We start from the raw sequence: 14,894 nt of genomic DNA on the forward strand, positions 1-14,894 counted from the left end.
CCAGCATCTCAGTTAAGTATTGTAAAATTTGAGGAATGTTTGGAACAAGAAGGTCAAGGCTTTGAGCCTGGTTTCAGGCGCAGAATCTCTTCCATTTTTCTGAGTAAACTTTCCTGGTGCTAGGCCTCCTGGCCTCCAAAATGACATCCATAACAGCTTTAGAGAGAGGTGTTGCCTGTCTGACTAAAGTATCAGCTATGCATCCAGGTTTAGGGTTTTGAGCTGACCGTGCAGGATCTGATTGTTTTGTTGAGTCAGAAGGTGTGGAATTTGGGGCAAAATCCATGGTGGGCCCTGAGCCAAGTTCCTTAAGATAGGGTACCAGTGCTGGCGTGGCCAGTCTGGAGCAATCAGGATCATCTGTGGTTTTTCTTGTCTGGCTTTTAGGAGTACCTTTGAAAGGAGAGGCAGTGGTGGGAAGGCATAAACTTTTAGGTTTTTCCAGCTGAACAGAAGAGCATCCACTTTCCATGCTTGTTTGTGATAAGTCCTTGTACAGAATTTTTGTAGTTGGCAATTCAGTGGGGAGGCAAAAAGATCTATGTCTGGGCATCCCCATTTTTGTGTTATCATGCTGAAGATTTGTGGATTCAATTTCCATTCATGAGGGACCATGATATTTCTGCTTAGGTCGTCTGCCAGAGTATTTTTCTTTCCTGGCAGGAATTGTGCTTGCAGGTGGACTTGGTACGTTAGAGCTGTGTTCCACAAAGTCATGGCTTGCCTGCATAGGGGATAAGAATGAGTGCCCCCTTGCTTGTTTATGCACCACATTACTGTGGTGTTGTCTGTCTTTAGTAATAGTTGTCCTGGATGTTGAAGGTCCTTGAAAGTTGTTAAGGCATTTTGAACAGCCAACATCTCTTTTTGATTGATGTGAAGATGCATCTGGTCTGTGGTCCACTTGCCCTTGAATGCATTTTCCTGCCATGGGTGCTCCCCAGGCGTAATCCGAAGCATCTGTTAGAGTTTGCCTGGCTGTGGGTTGGGTAAAAGGCTGACCCTTGTTTAGGTGACATGCCTGTGCCCACCATCGAAACTCCTGTTGTAGGCAGGAAATAATTGGTATTACTGCTTCTAAACTGTGAGAGTGTTGAGTCCAAACCCTTTTTATGTACCATTGTAATTTCCTCATATGCAGTCTGGCATATGGTATTAGTAGCATGCAGGATGCCATGAATCCCAGGGCCTGCAGAATTCTTCTTGCAGGGAGATGGGACTTTTTTGCCAGTAATTGAAAATATTGAGTTAGTTGAACTTGTTTGTCTGGCGTGAGGTAAGCCAACTGGGCCGTTGTATTTAAGCTGGCACCCAGGAATACAATCTGTTGTGAGGGTACTAGTTTTGACTCCTAGAGAAATTAGCAACTTTTTCACAAATGCCAGATGCTGTAGAAGAATGTACTTTGTTTCTGCTTGAATGAGGTAGTCGTCCAGGTATGGATATATTTGAATTTCTTTTTATCTGCAAAATGCAATTATTGGTGCCAGGCACTTTGTGAAGACCCAGGGTGCAGTAGATAAGCCAAAGGGCAGTGCAGAGAATTGGTAGTGCATTGTACCAGCTTTGAATCTGAGGTATCTTCTGCAATTCTGTCTGATAGGGACATACAGGCATGCCTCTTTGAGGTCCAGAGTAACAAGCCAAGCCTTCTTGCCCAGCATGGGTAGAAGTTGCTGTAATGTCAACATTTTGAATTTAGGAATATCCAGGTAAGTATTCAGAATTGAAAGGTCTAGTATGGGCCTCCAGGCTTTGTCCTTTCTGGGGACCAGGAAGAGTTTTGAGTAAAATCCCTGTCCTTGTTCCTGTTGTGGTACTTTTTGAATAGCTCTCATGTCCCTGAGGGCTGAAATTTGTTTTTGTGCCTCTACCCATTGATTTTGTGGCAGGTCTGGCATTCCTTTTAGCTTTGGTTAAGTATGAAAATGGAATCTGTAACCTTGAGACACGATATTCAGAACCCATATGTCTTGGGTGATTGTTTGCCAGTTTTGAGAAAAAAAGTGCTAGTTTTCCCCCTAAGGGGGCTTCCAAAATGGACGTGCTTGGCGTACGAAGAGGAAAGTCATTGTGACTGTTTCCTGTAAGGTTGAGACTTGTCCTCACCTCCTTTTGGGGTTGAGGTGCCCCACTGTCGTTGTCTGTTTGAGCGTTGGGGTTGAGATCTGCCTCTTGGGCATCTGTATCTGCCTCTCTGTGGCCTGTCTGACACTGGAAAGGACCAATTCTTTGTTGGCCAATTTCTGCTAAACCGAGGTGGCTGTACCAGTAAGAAATCCTTAACTGTTTGCATAAATTTAGCTTTATCTTCCATTTTCTTTAACACCTCTTCTGCCTTAACACCAAACAAGGTATCATACTGTAGAGGAGCATTCAATAATTTTGCCTTAACATGATCAGGTAAACTCTGTTCTTTTAACCAAGCATGTCTTCGAATAACAGAACCCGTAACTGTGTCTCTGCAAGAGGCCTCTAAAGAATCAAAACCACATTGCAAAGTATGTTTTCCCACCTGTTCAACTGCATGCAATAAATCCTGCATTTCTTTACAATCAGGAGCTTCTGAGCTTGCAAGCATTTTCTGTTTTAACTGAGCCATTAAATATTGTTGGTACTTAAGCATGTGAAACTGGCAATTTAAAGCTCTTACTGCTAAAGTTGCAGACGTGTATACTTTCTTCCCCCATCTATCCAAAGCTCTGGAATCTCTGTCAGAGGGTACTGGATTTTTTTGCAATGGAAGCCTTAACCCCTTTTGGACCCTGGGAAATAGTTTCTGGATCAGCAGAAGGGTTTTTGTAAAGAAACTTGTGAGAGTCAGGGACTCTATAATACCTATCTGGCTTGGCTGGAGCAGGGGGCAAAGAGTCAGGAGATGAGCTGGATTCAGAGAACACATCATCCACAATATCTAGCACAGGCGGAATAGCCAGGGGCCTGTGCTGAGGCAATAAGAGGAAATCCCTGAGTCAATTCTGAGTAATCCTGACTTTCCCAATGGAAATGCTCCCTCATGGTATGTAAAGTTTCCCCAAAAGAATAATCCTCAGGAGGAGAGGCTGAAGGGATAGCTTCTTCAGCATCAGAGTCCTCATAGGGGGGATAGAGAGTATCCCTGGTCTGAAGAGGAATCAGAGGAAATGGAAACCTGATCAGAGGAGTCATAGTCTGTATCCTGCCTAGGCCTTTTCTCAGGAGGGGGATGGGAACTCCTGATTAGAGTAATGAGGTCTTCGGCCATTTTAAGCATCTGTTTCTTAGGCATGGAGGACTGTCCATGAGAATGCTGTACTTGTTTCTTTGTCTTTAATGGTACCTTTGTCATGGCTGTTGTTTTAATGCTAAGTTGTGAAGGTCTGAAAACACCCTCAGAAGCTGATGCCTGCTCGGCGGCTCCGGACCTATCTGAGGGATTAGTTTCTGTAGGCCCAATACCTTGAGTTTCCAGAGGCCTAGATGTCTCCACGTGGAAGTCGGAAGCGGCCTGTGGCTCTGAGGTAGCGGGTGTCAGGGGCTGTGAAAGCGCCTCACTGAGAACCAGTGACTGGCCTAGAAGAGGTTTCGTCGTCGGTTTTGGACATCGGATGCCTATCTTTATCCTTGTCTTTGCGTTTTTTCGGTATTGAGGTCGTCGGCTGATCCAACGGCATAGTATAATTGAACCTTTGGCCAAAGTAGTGTAAAGCAAAATCAAAACATCTTTTTATAGTGCGTTTGTTAAATCTAGCACAAAACCGACAGCTAGTGACGTTGTGATCAGGGCCTACGCATGGAATACAGTAAGAGTGGAAGTCCTTATGAGGTATTTGCTTCCCACAAGAAATACAATTATTAACTTTTTCTGACATCGGTCTGAGGCAAGAAAAAGGTTTCCCCAACGGGGTACTTAGCTTTATTGAAGACTTCGGATCTGAAATTCGACTTCGAAAATCTCAGGAGTCGGCCGACCGCACTTGCGAACTGCTTCTGCTTCGGGCACCGCGCGGCAAGAAAGACTGAAGAAAATGGCGTTGGATGCATATTATATACCCCTGGCGCACTGACGTCAGGGAAGAAGCGACAGCAACCGGCGCCAGACCAAGACTTTGGAACTCTGGCCGACTGCGGGACCGTCTGACGGCAGGATAACCCAAGTGTGATGACTGCAGCAGTGTAACACGATGAACATTTACAATTTTCAAGCCAAAACAGATGCTCAAATAGCTAGCACTACAGTCAAGATACATATGAAAAAAAACAGATTCCAGACCGGGTACTTATCTTTCTCTTATCTTTCTCTAGAAGTGACCTTAAAGAGATTAATTGCTGGATTGCTTGACAAACCGATTACTTCTTGAGGTGCAAAAGAATAATGATCTGTTTATAATAAAGTTGCTTAAATATGCTTGAAAGCTGCAACAAGTTTTGGGACTCACTGTTTATTCTGTCTGAATCACATTTTACTTTTCAAAATGTCTGCTCTCACACATCAGACAGGGAGTTCACTGAATAAAATGCTACATTCTACAGCATTTGAATAAGCTACCTGAAAAACTTGAAAAAGGTAAAACGATTCCATACATGAAAAATTACAAGGATAAAAATCTTCAAATATATAAAAAGGCTTTTGGCACTGTCACTGCATGCTACTTCTCAAAGGTGCACCTCTGCCTAGTCTGTTAAACAGTGTATGGTCTGGTTATTTGAATGTTTATGGCTAGCATCCAACTGTGGGGAATGGATTTATTTATTTAAGTAGGGTGATGCACTGATCCTTTTAGACCTATGCAATCTCAGCCCAGGATAAATACAACAGATACATGGCATTTTATATATATATATATATATATATATATATGTATATATATATATATATATATATATATATATATATATATATATATATCTATATATATATATATATATATATATATATATATATATATATATATATCTATGAAGTGAAATACAAAATCCAATATACATATGTATATACATACATACATAAGTGTGTATGTATGTGTGTGTGTGTGTGTGTGTGTGTGTGTGTGTGTGTGTGTGTGTGTGTATATGTATATATATATATATATATATATATATATATATATATACACATACACACACACACACACACGTGTATATACATATATATATATATATATATATATATATATATATATATATATAGAGAGAGACAGAAAGACAGATATTTACACACACACACACACACACACACACACACACACACACACACACACACACACACACACACACACAGACTCTTCCCTCATTAGGCCAATCATCAAGTACAATTTGGCATGTACCTCACTAGACAGCTGCAACAACTGGAGAGGCCACAAAAGTATCTTACAAAGAGGGTCCTAGGACTTAAAAATGTGTCCTATATGGACAGACTCAAAAAACTCCAACTATTCTCTGTCTTATATCGCCTACTTAGAGGCGATCTCTGTTTGACTTACAAAGCCATGTCTGACCCAGCTCTTTTAGAAATGTTACATCTAAAGAAATCCCAATTGCTCCGCACCACAAGCTCCAGAGACCTCAACCTCATTACTACAATCAACAAAACATGCTGGAGGGACAGGTTCATAAACCAGAGACTGCCCATGCTATGGAATAGACTTCCCATACATGTCAAGCAGAGAACTTCACTGGCCCTCTTCAAGAGAAATCTTGATGAGTGGATGGGAAATAGAAAATTCACGCCGGAGATCACTCCAGTGGCTCTACTCGAAAGAGGCACTAGGAAATAAGGTTGGGTGGAACGATGCCAGGGTAATCCTATGGGCTAGGCTTGTAAAGGCTCCAGGGCCATTATCCTAGTACACACCTATGAACATATATATATTTAATGGGTCTATTTCACTTTATTGAATTAACACAACATCGAATCTGAAATCAGCAAGATGAGAACATTGAATGTTAAGAAAAAGATCGAACTAGATATGTATTTTGAATGGAGACAGTGGTAGTTGTACAGAGTGGCACAGTGAGGATTGGGAAATTTACCTTTTTCCTCACTGTAGTACCATCTTGGAATTAGTATATATAATTTGCAGGGGGGCTTGCCACCCTGCAAAAATGTAAAAAAGGATGTGTGTATGTACAGATATGTACAGATATGTGTATGTATGTATGTATGTGTGTGTGTGTATGTATGTATGTATGTATATATATATATATATATATATATATATATATATACATAAAACACACACACACTACACTACTATGTCACTTCTATAATTAAACAGTCTTCCTGCATCATTACGTGCTACATAGCAGCATAAGACTATTGTGGATGTTACGTTATCACGCATCAGGCAAGTAGAAGCAGAGGGGTAGATGTTGGAAGACTGTTTAATTACAGAAGTGACACAGTTTGGAGGATATAACATAATATATAATCTACCTTTTTTTTTTTACATTTTTGCAGCGGGCAAGCCCTCCTGACGCCCCACACCCCCCTGCAAATTATATATGCCAACTCTGGCAACTACATTGACGTAAAGGATACATTTCTTGATCCTCACTGTACTACAATCTCCCTTCAAAATTTATATCTAGTTTGATCCTCTAAGGTTTGATCTTGTGCAATACCGTTTTCCTAAATGTTCAATGTTCTCATCTTGATCATTTCAGTTTTGGTGTTGTTTTAATTTGATAAAGTGAAATAGAACCATATATATATATATATATATATATATATATATATATATATATATATATATACACACACACACACACACACATACACACGTATACATATATACACACTCACACACACACACACATATGTATGTATATATATATATATATATATATATATATATATATATATATATATATACATACATACATACATATAGGGTATAAAGATAAACTGATAAATAACATTATAGACAGGGTCTCACAAAACACAATACTATATGTACACGCATTATATACAGAATGGCTATCAGATTAGTAAACTGAAAGAATCACAATGAAAAGTAGAGTCAGAACATTCTCTGTACAGGGAAGAAGGGTATGGAGAGGTTAAGTTATATGACCACAGAAAAGACACCAGCTGCATTTTCCTAGGGTCTTGTAATGTGCTTTTAGTTTTGATCAGAAAAAGGGGTATGAGGAATGAGCTTAAAGAAAAGAAGGGAGAGATTCCTACAGTTTGTGAAAACAACAGGTAGGGAGGGAACCTAATACTAAAAATAAAGTATTACAGAACAAAATAAATCTTCTCTTTCAGACTGGGGTATCAACAGTCTGTGACAGGAAGGGGATCCCTTCACATATACTGCCAGCTAGAAAAGTTTCCACTCAATTCGTGCACATGCATGTACAGCTACACTACATGCTCTGCTGCATCTGCTGCAGACACCCCTCCCCAAACTAACTATCTGGATACAGTGCTACCCAAGAAGTATACAGGCAGAAATTCTGTCCATGATGCCAGTGACTCTAGTTTGGCCCAAAGCCCAGGAACCACAAGACAGGCTATAAGGAGGACAGCAGAGGACTGGAAAGAAGGAGAGGAAGACAGCTTGCTCAGTGTTTCTGCCATGGGGGTGATAGTGGGATGCAGTAATAAAAGACATCTGGTACAGGCAAGGGAAGCAACACATAGTCATCTCAAATATAACAGAACTTTGCAGAGGTTGCCTTGGACCAGGCTTGCAAACGCTGGGTATGTCTAGTGGCAAAAATCCACACATTCATTCCTGAGGACATGAAGCTGCAAAAGAAAAAGCCAGAAGACCTGCCTTATGAGGAGACCTACTGGGGATCTCCTAAATCTTATCTGCCATATTAAGAAGGTCAATGTACCCTGTAAGGTGTGTGTGTGATGACAGTCAAGTGAAAATAGCAAATCAGTTATAAAAGTCACATGGGTGTACATGGGGATCCCAGCTCTGAACATCAGCAGGCTCTGTACAACAAAAATGACAATTTGATTAAATCAACACAGTCTTTCATCACTGTCATGACAACAGGGACAAGAACCTACCCATTATCTTCTTCATACAGTTCAAACATATGACAAGAGGCATATGATGGTTGTTTACCACTGTAAACACCTAACGCCATCTGTAGTGCTACTAGCGTTGTATCATGCTGTAAGGATAAAACAAAATAAAAAAAACATTCTTTAACAAAAGTCATCAGATAACTAATGTGCACTGCAAGTAAAATTCTACAAAGACGGTAGCAAACATTATTTTCATGTAATAACTTGCAAAGAATACAGTGTATCTAGAGTTAATACAGGTATTTTTACATAACAAAACCTGCAAATAACACAGTACATCTGAGGCAAGTATATATTCCTAAACGGTGAACAACTTCATAGGGTAAGAAATCAAAACATACCTTCAATCAAGATAAACATCTTCATCTTAAGCAAATATTTAGTGCAGCCTTCATCTGACATGGTAAGAATTTGATTTTGCTGGTATGTGAAATGTAAGAGAACTGGCACCTAAATATTTATATGAGGTCCAGAAAGGCCCAGCAATCCCTTTTCTGTTGATCACAATGTTCAGTAAGGACTATAAAATTAATGTGGGCCTACAAGAAAACTGCTCTCTCATTTGCTGCCAACATTTTAAATACGATTCTCCAGTGAAGTTAGCCACACCAGTGTATATAACACAAACAGTAAACCTTGGTACTTCAGTAAATACCCTGGCTGTAGTACTCTCCAAAATCTGTAGATGTCTTTGGTTCCCAGAAAGCTCTTCATAAAGCCACTGCTACAGTCAATGTGAAAGAACCAGCAAATATTTGTAAAGGAAGAAAAGCTGAAATTTACAACTCAAAGGCAAACTACTTACTCTTACAAAAGGATACAGAACACATTGTAAAGCATGTAAGGAGGCCTCACTTGTTTTTGTTGTTTGTCTTTCGGCTTATCCCGGTAAGGGGTTGCCACAGCAGAACTCCGGTCCGCTAATGATTGGCAGTAGATTTTTACGAAACGCGGAGGTGCCAGCTCGACACCCAACCTTCAACGAAGGCACGCCCATTTACGCACGCATGTCTTTCGAACGCTACCCAACCGCGGGGAGGACATGCAGACTCCACACAGAAGGCACTCCCAAGCCAGGCTGAGAATCGAACGGGAGAACCTCTTGCTGTGAGGTAAGAATGCTACCACCATACCACCGCGGCATCTAGATGTAAGGAGGCCTCACTAATTGCTCAAAATAAGGGGATCTGCATATGCTATACAGACTGCACCAAGGGTGGGGATGGGGGTACAAGACTATAAGGGACCAGCCAGAACTCATAACGGAAAAGAACAGTGAGCCGAATGAGAAAGAGCCATGCACACTGCAGCGCACTTTGCTTTGTTTTTTTAATTAACACACAAGGTAGTCTTACTGTGGTCATACAGGATTCCTTTCATTTGATTGATGAACCAGACTGTTAAAACCTATATGATCAACAATTTAGTTCATCAAACCGTTCTGAGACTGAGGTACAATGGGGATCAGGGAATGTGCCCTTTTCCCCACAATTCGCATATAGCAAATTATGGAACTCTCCAGTCTGGCAGTCCAAATACTTGTGAGCATTATGTTACATTAGAAGGGAAAGGACTGAAACAACAGCAGTTCTTTAAGACAGCATGCAAGCAAGTTACATAAGAAGAAGAAGAATGGTGCAGGCAGGCAAACAACAATCTATTAAGAGAGGGACTGATGAGGGGGTAGACACCTGTTGTAAGGGCAGAAGCAGTAGAAGAAAGTACAGCCTCTGAATGCCAGAACTCATGGAACTAGAAAACATGAATGCAATAATGTGATGTGAATGGTAAAAGGATGATTACAATGGTCATTAAAAGAGCCTGGGCCATGTTATTTATTTACTATTTATTTATGACATTTGTTTACCAGGAAAGTTCAACTGGGCCAAAAAGTTTCAATTTTCAGAGGAGGCCCGGGGAGAAAAGCTCCACAGTAACATTCTTTCAAAAATCAATAGTATCAAGTCACACCACAAAATATAGGGGTGAAAAAAATGCTGTAATGAGAAAAACACAGAACATACATTTCATAGTAGAGTGTAATGAAAAACAATAATATGAGCCGGAGAAAATATGTGAGGAAAAACTCATTAGTCGTATTATTTGTTACATAGATTAGTATACAATAAATGAGACCAGACTCAATTACAGACAGTGAGGGGAAATTGACAGATGTCTTAGTATGAGAGATGGTGTTCATATTATGGTTAAAGAAGGCAGAAGGATGGACAGAAAAGGAGATTATAAGAAGAGTGCAGGGTAAAGTGTCTTCAGATAAGCTTAGATGAGTAGGGAAGAAGTAGAAAGATGTACAGAAAAGGTCTACAGAGATGAAGTGGACAAAGGTAAGACAGTGGGAAAAACAAAAGAAAGGAGTGGAGTATGAGTTTGGAGAAGGTTGTGAGGTGTGACTTGGGCTGAAGGAGGTGAGTGAAGTATGGTGAATAAGTTCAGCCAGGATTGGCAGAGGAGCAAGTCCATGATTTTGTAAAGTATTCTTTTAGGGCACATTTAAAGATGGTTAGAAATCAAAGGCACATGTAAAGTTTATCAAACAAAACAAATCACTTCACATTTACAACCCTGAAATAATCATAGCATGTGATTCAGAGGGTGAGAAACTCCTCTATTTACTATTTTTAGAAAGTGGTATACATTAGCAATAATCCATGACTGTTATATGGATTTATCCAGGCTTGCCGTGGTTTAATCACGAGGAAGAAGCCATAAGGATTAAACAAAGCCAGCCATGGGCAAATCCTGAGATACTCTTACAAAGGAGCTGATCACTGGTATTATACAATGACATTATTTAAAGAAGAAACTGCTCACCCTTTTTAAATAATGCCATTGTATAAATTGACTTTACAAGGAAGAAGCGGTTGAAAAACACTAAATTTGTGATGCTTGTAGAGCACATGCATTCTGCATATAAGTGCAGATGTTTGCACAGTACTTTTGTAATAGCTGTTTTACTAGAAGTTAAAAGAAAAGTAGTAAGGATGTCATATTCATGGAGCTAGTTCGACTCCTGACATTCTGATATGTTTCAACTTTCCAGATTTTCACAGAATGTTAAGAGTTTTGCCTGATACATTTAGAGTGTCCCTCATGAAACTTGTGTTTTTCTGGAAAATGAGTCATAACTGTAGCTGCTATGTGGTAGACATTCAAATTTCAGATTTCATGTCTGTTAAAAAGGCACTGTAACGTAAAACTGGATATTCTAGCAGGTTTCTAAGTTTATGAGAACAATAATTTAAAATCTGTCCAGCATTTTTGCCTCTGACCATATTTTTGTGCCCAGAGTCCCACTCGTCTTTTTTTGTAATCTAGAGCAACAAGTATGCCTGTAGTGTGCTTTGCTGTCCACACCTTTGTTTGGCAGCTAGCACTCATAGCAAGTCATACTTTAGAGCAGTTGCAAACTCACAGTTTGATAGCCATGCTGAAAAAAGTAAAAATCCCTGTGGCACAGCTACTGAATTCTTTTCCATGAACAATTCTGGATTAAACTGTTCAATCAGCATGCACATTTTGGAATAATGAAAACCCTTTATTGTATAATAGAAATGAAATAACTAGTGACATAAGTAAACTTGAACATAAGTAGCTTTTTGCCCCCCCACCCACCAATTTTTGCCTGCTGTTACTGGGCATACTGATATTAACAACTCCTACAATGCTAAACACAGCCCAATTGAAATAGCACAGACAAAATATAAATATAGCACAGTTTTTATTTGTAAGTTAAGCTGAAAGTCATTAACAAAGCTTAACTGCCACCCTTTTTTATCCTTCAGCTAAACAATTCTGGAATTGCAGCGAGACAAAAACATGAATGTATCCCTATAAATGAAATATACATTTTGTGTGTCTGCTGTTTATCTTCTGTGAAAATGCAACTAATATTTCAGGGTAAACTCTTCTTAAGTAAAAAGTGTGTGTGTGTGTGTGTGTGTGTGTGTGTGTGTGTGTGTGTGTGGTGTGTGTGTGTGTGTGTGTGTGTGTGTGTGTGTGTGTGTGTGGTATGTGATGTGTGTGTGTGTGTGTTTTTGGGGCACACTAGCCTCCCTTGAAAATACAGTTGAGAGAAGCGACCTTCCCTAATGGAAACATTCTATGAAAAACTGACACAATCAGAAGGTGTAGTTGGCGACAAGGTACCACAAGCAACTTTTCTGTGAATGTGTCCGTACATCACACTAAATAAATGCAGATGAAACTTCACTCTGCAATGTAAATGACAGAAATAAACATCGAGAAATGGTACCACTCCATAAAAAAGGAGCAATAAAAAGAACAAACTGGATGAGATAGAAAAGGAAAAAGTGAAAGAAGTGTTTGTATGGGCAAATATCTCAGAAAAAAGATATGAACAGGCAGTTTACATTGTATTTCGGCCAGAGTAACTTGGTCCAATACTTTAATGGGATCCTTAACCTTTCTTTTTCAATAATCCTTATTATCAGGCATAGTATCAAAGCAATGGAAATATGGAAATAAAATTCCTATACATATTGAAGTAGTATCATACAGGGATGACAATTTTTAAAGATATCAGAATTACTAGCCTAAATGGGAAATGCTTTGACAGGATTGTTAAATATTATTGATGGTTCACTCGAATTATGACATTTATCAGCATGATTTTATTTAAGGAAGGTCAACTATAACTACTCATATAAATGTTTACACTGTTGTTGTTAGACAATCTTGGATGATAACATGATTGCAGATGTGGTATATTTTGACCAGGTGAAGGCGTTTGATTGAGTCCTTCACTGAGCCATACTGCAAGTTATGGAAACCTAGGGATTCAGTCGGTATGCTGTCCACTGGATAGCAAACTGGTTAAATTGAAGGACAGCAACTGTATGTGTACAATGAAGTAAATAAAAATAACTGATATTAAAAGAGGGGTTCCACAGGAATCTGTATTGGGTCCATTCTTTTTCCCTGTAGTTATATCATCCTTTCCAGTAACATTGAAGTACTGGCCAGGAAAGTTTGCAGATGACGCTGGAGTACCAGGCTTGGCTTCAAAAAAATGTACATCGGAAGGAGCTTTAAAGGTACTTGGATAATTTATATACATGTGCGCAATCACATGGGGTTGTCTTCAATAAACAAAAAGTTAAGATTCTACATATGGGTAATGAAAATCCAAGTTACCCATATAATATAAATTTCTCATTTATTTGGAAGTGGGAATAATTTGAAGATTTAGGGATTATAACAGATAGGGAGCTAAGCTTTGCTGGTCAGGTTAATAAAATCTTGAGGCACAGCTATTCCACAATTAGAACCTTGCTAAGAATGCTGTCTTCTAGAAATGTCTGTGTAATGGGATAAACTACTGATGGTAGTCAAATAAGCATATCTGGCCCTTTCTGCAAACTATCACATAAGATGAAACCTGTTTCTTTAGAGTACTTGCTGTTAAAAAAAAGCCTGCCGGTGTTGTGTGGGATATCATCTGATGTACTGTTTCAGTATAATAGAGAGATATGCTTAAACTTCTTCATTCAATTTCACCGATCCATTCCGTACTTTATGTTAATAAGGGCAGCCCTGTAACTTTATTAAGTAATAAGGCAACCCTTCATATATGTAACAGTCCCTTCGCTTCTCCATCCACCACAGGATACACTGTGTAGGACTGTTCCCAAGCCCAGGAAAGATATAGTAAGGCTCAAAGGAATGCAAGCATTTCAATATATTAATGTACCATAACTGATGAAATGTCAGGGACAGCAATTACAAGAAAAGAATACTAGGACCAATATAAGCAGGAAAATAGACAGCAGCTTCAAGACAGGCAAAAACGGGTTACAGATGGTTAAAAGGAAGGGGGTAATGGTAGACATGGGGTGATGTGAGGTGTTCCTTCACACATCTGGGGGGGGTGTAATTATTTGAAGCAATCACTGCAATGACAGAACAAGACGTTTGCCTTGTAGCAGGTAAAGACTCTCAGGGAAGAGCCATGCCAATGGTCAAGAGGTACCACTCTCTGATTATGACCCAGGTTCAGTTAGTGGTTTTGGCACTTGATGGTACTGTAGACAGAATGAGCCTGCTCATCCTGGGTAGGAGAGGAAGGGTCCCAGCTCATACATGCTGCCTTCAATGCCACACAAAATGTCTTAGCAGGATAACAAGGAGCAGTGCCACCTCTGTGGCTTCTGGAACTGGTGATGACTTCGCTATGAGGAAAGAGATGACAGGAGGAAAAGAGATCGAGAGAGAGAGATGGATTTTCTGGTTATGGTGCTAAGTCCTTTAAGAAGGGCAATACATGATACCAACAGCAGAGAAAGTACAGTTGTATACACGTACCAACTCAAAAACAAATAGAATGAGGCTCGCCACAGCACGAAATCCACCAAGAACAATTTATTAACTGCAGTAACAAAAGTAAGCGCTTTTACATTTTACAATGCTTCATCAGACTTTTACTACTACTACTGTCTCTGATCGCACTTAAATAATGCACCTTCTACTCAATTAATCTCAATTAATCAATCACATCTTAAAACCATTTCCATTCTAAAAGCAACAGTCACATATTCACAACATCAAAAGCATGTGTATCCATAATATAAAAAGATAAATCAAAGCATAAATATTGTCATATATTAAAATACGCATAGATAAAAACATATACAAAATATCTAAAAAACATAACATATAAACTATACATTATATATGCATATGTATATCATAATCCACATGAGAAACACATATACACATATAAAAATATTAATACTAATGGACATAGGGGCGTGCTACTAAAAATGGTTTCAAAGTTACTCTTTCATTTAAACCATGTCCCCTGTAGTGTTGTAATCTTATTATCCAT

At 39.3% G+C, this 14,894-nt stretch overlaps 1 protein-coding gene across 3 annotated transcripts in view; it reads right to left on the reverse strand.

Annotated features, from left to right (window-relative positions):
* The window catches only part of ACP2 (acid phosphatase 2, lysosomal), a 658,601-nt gene that overhangs the window by 77,168 nt on the left and 566,539 nt on the right, over positions 1-14,894 (reverse strand). For all 3 annotated transcript variants that reach the window (XM_044082703.1, XM_044082705.1, XM_044082704.1), the window contains one exon: positions 8,009-8,115. In XM_044082703.1, the coding sequence (XP_043938638.1) occupies positions 8,009-8,115 (107 nt within the window). The remainder of the gene's footprint in view (positions 1-8,008; positions 8,116-14,894) is intronic.

This window comes from Protopterus annectens, chromosome 9.part0, assembly GCF_019279795.1.
Source record: "Protopterus annectens isolate FY-2018-M chromosome 9.part0, PAN1.0, whole genome shotgun sequence".
NCBI classification, from domain to species: domain Eukaryota; kingdom Metazoa; phylum Chordata; order Ceratodontiformes; family Protopteridae; genus Protopterus; species Protopterus annectens.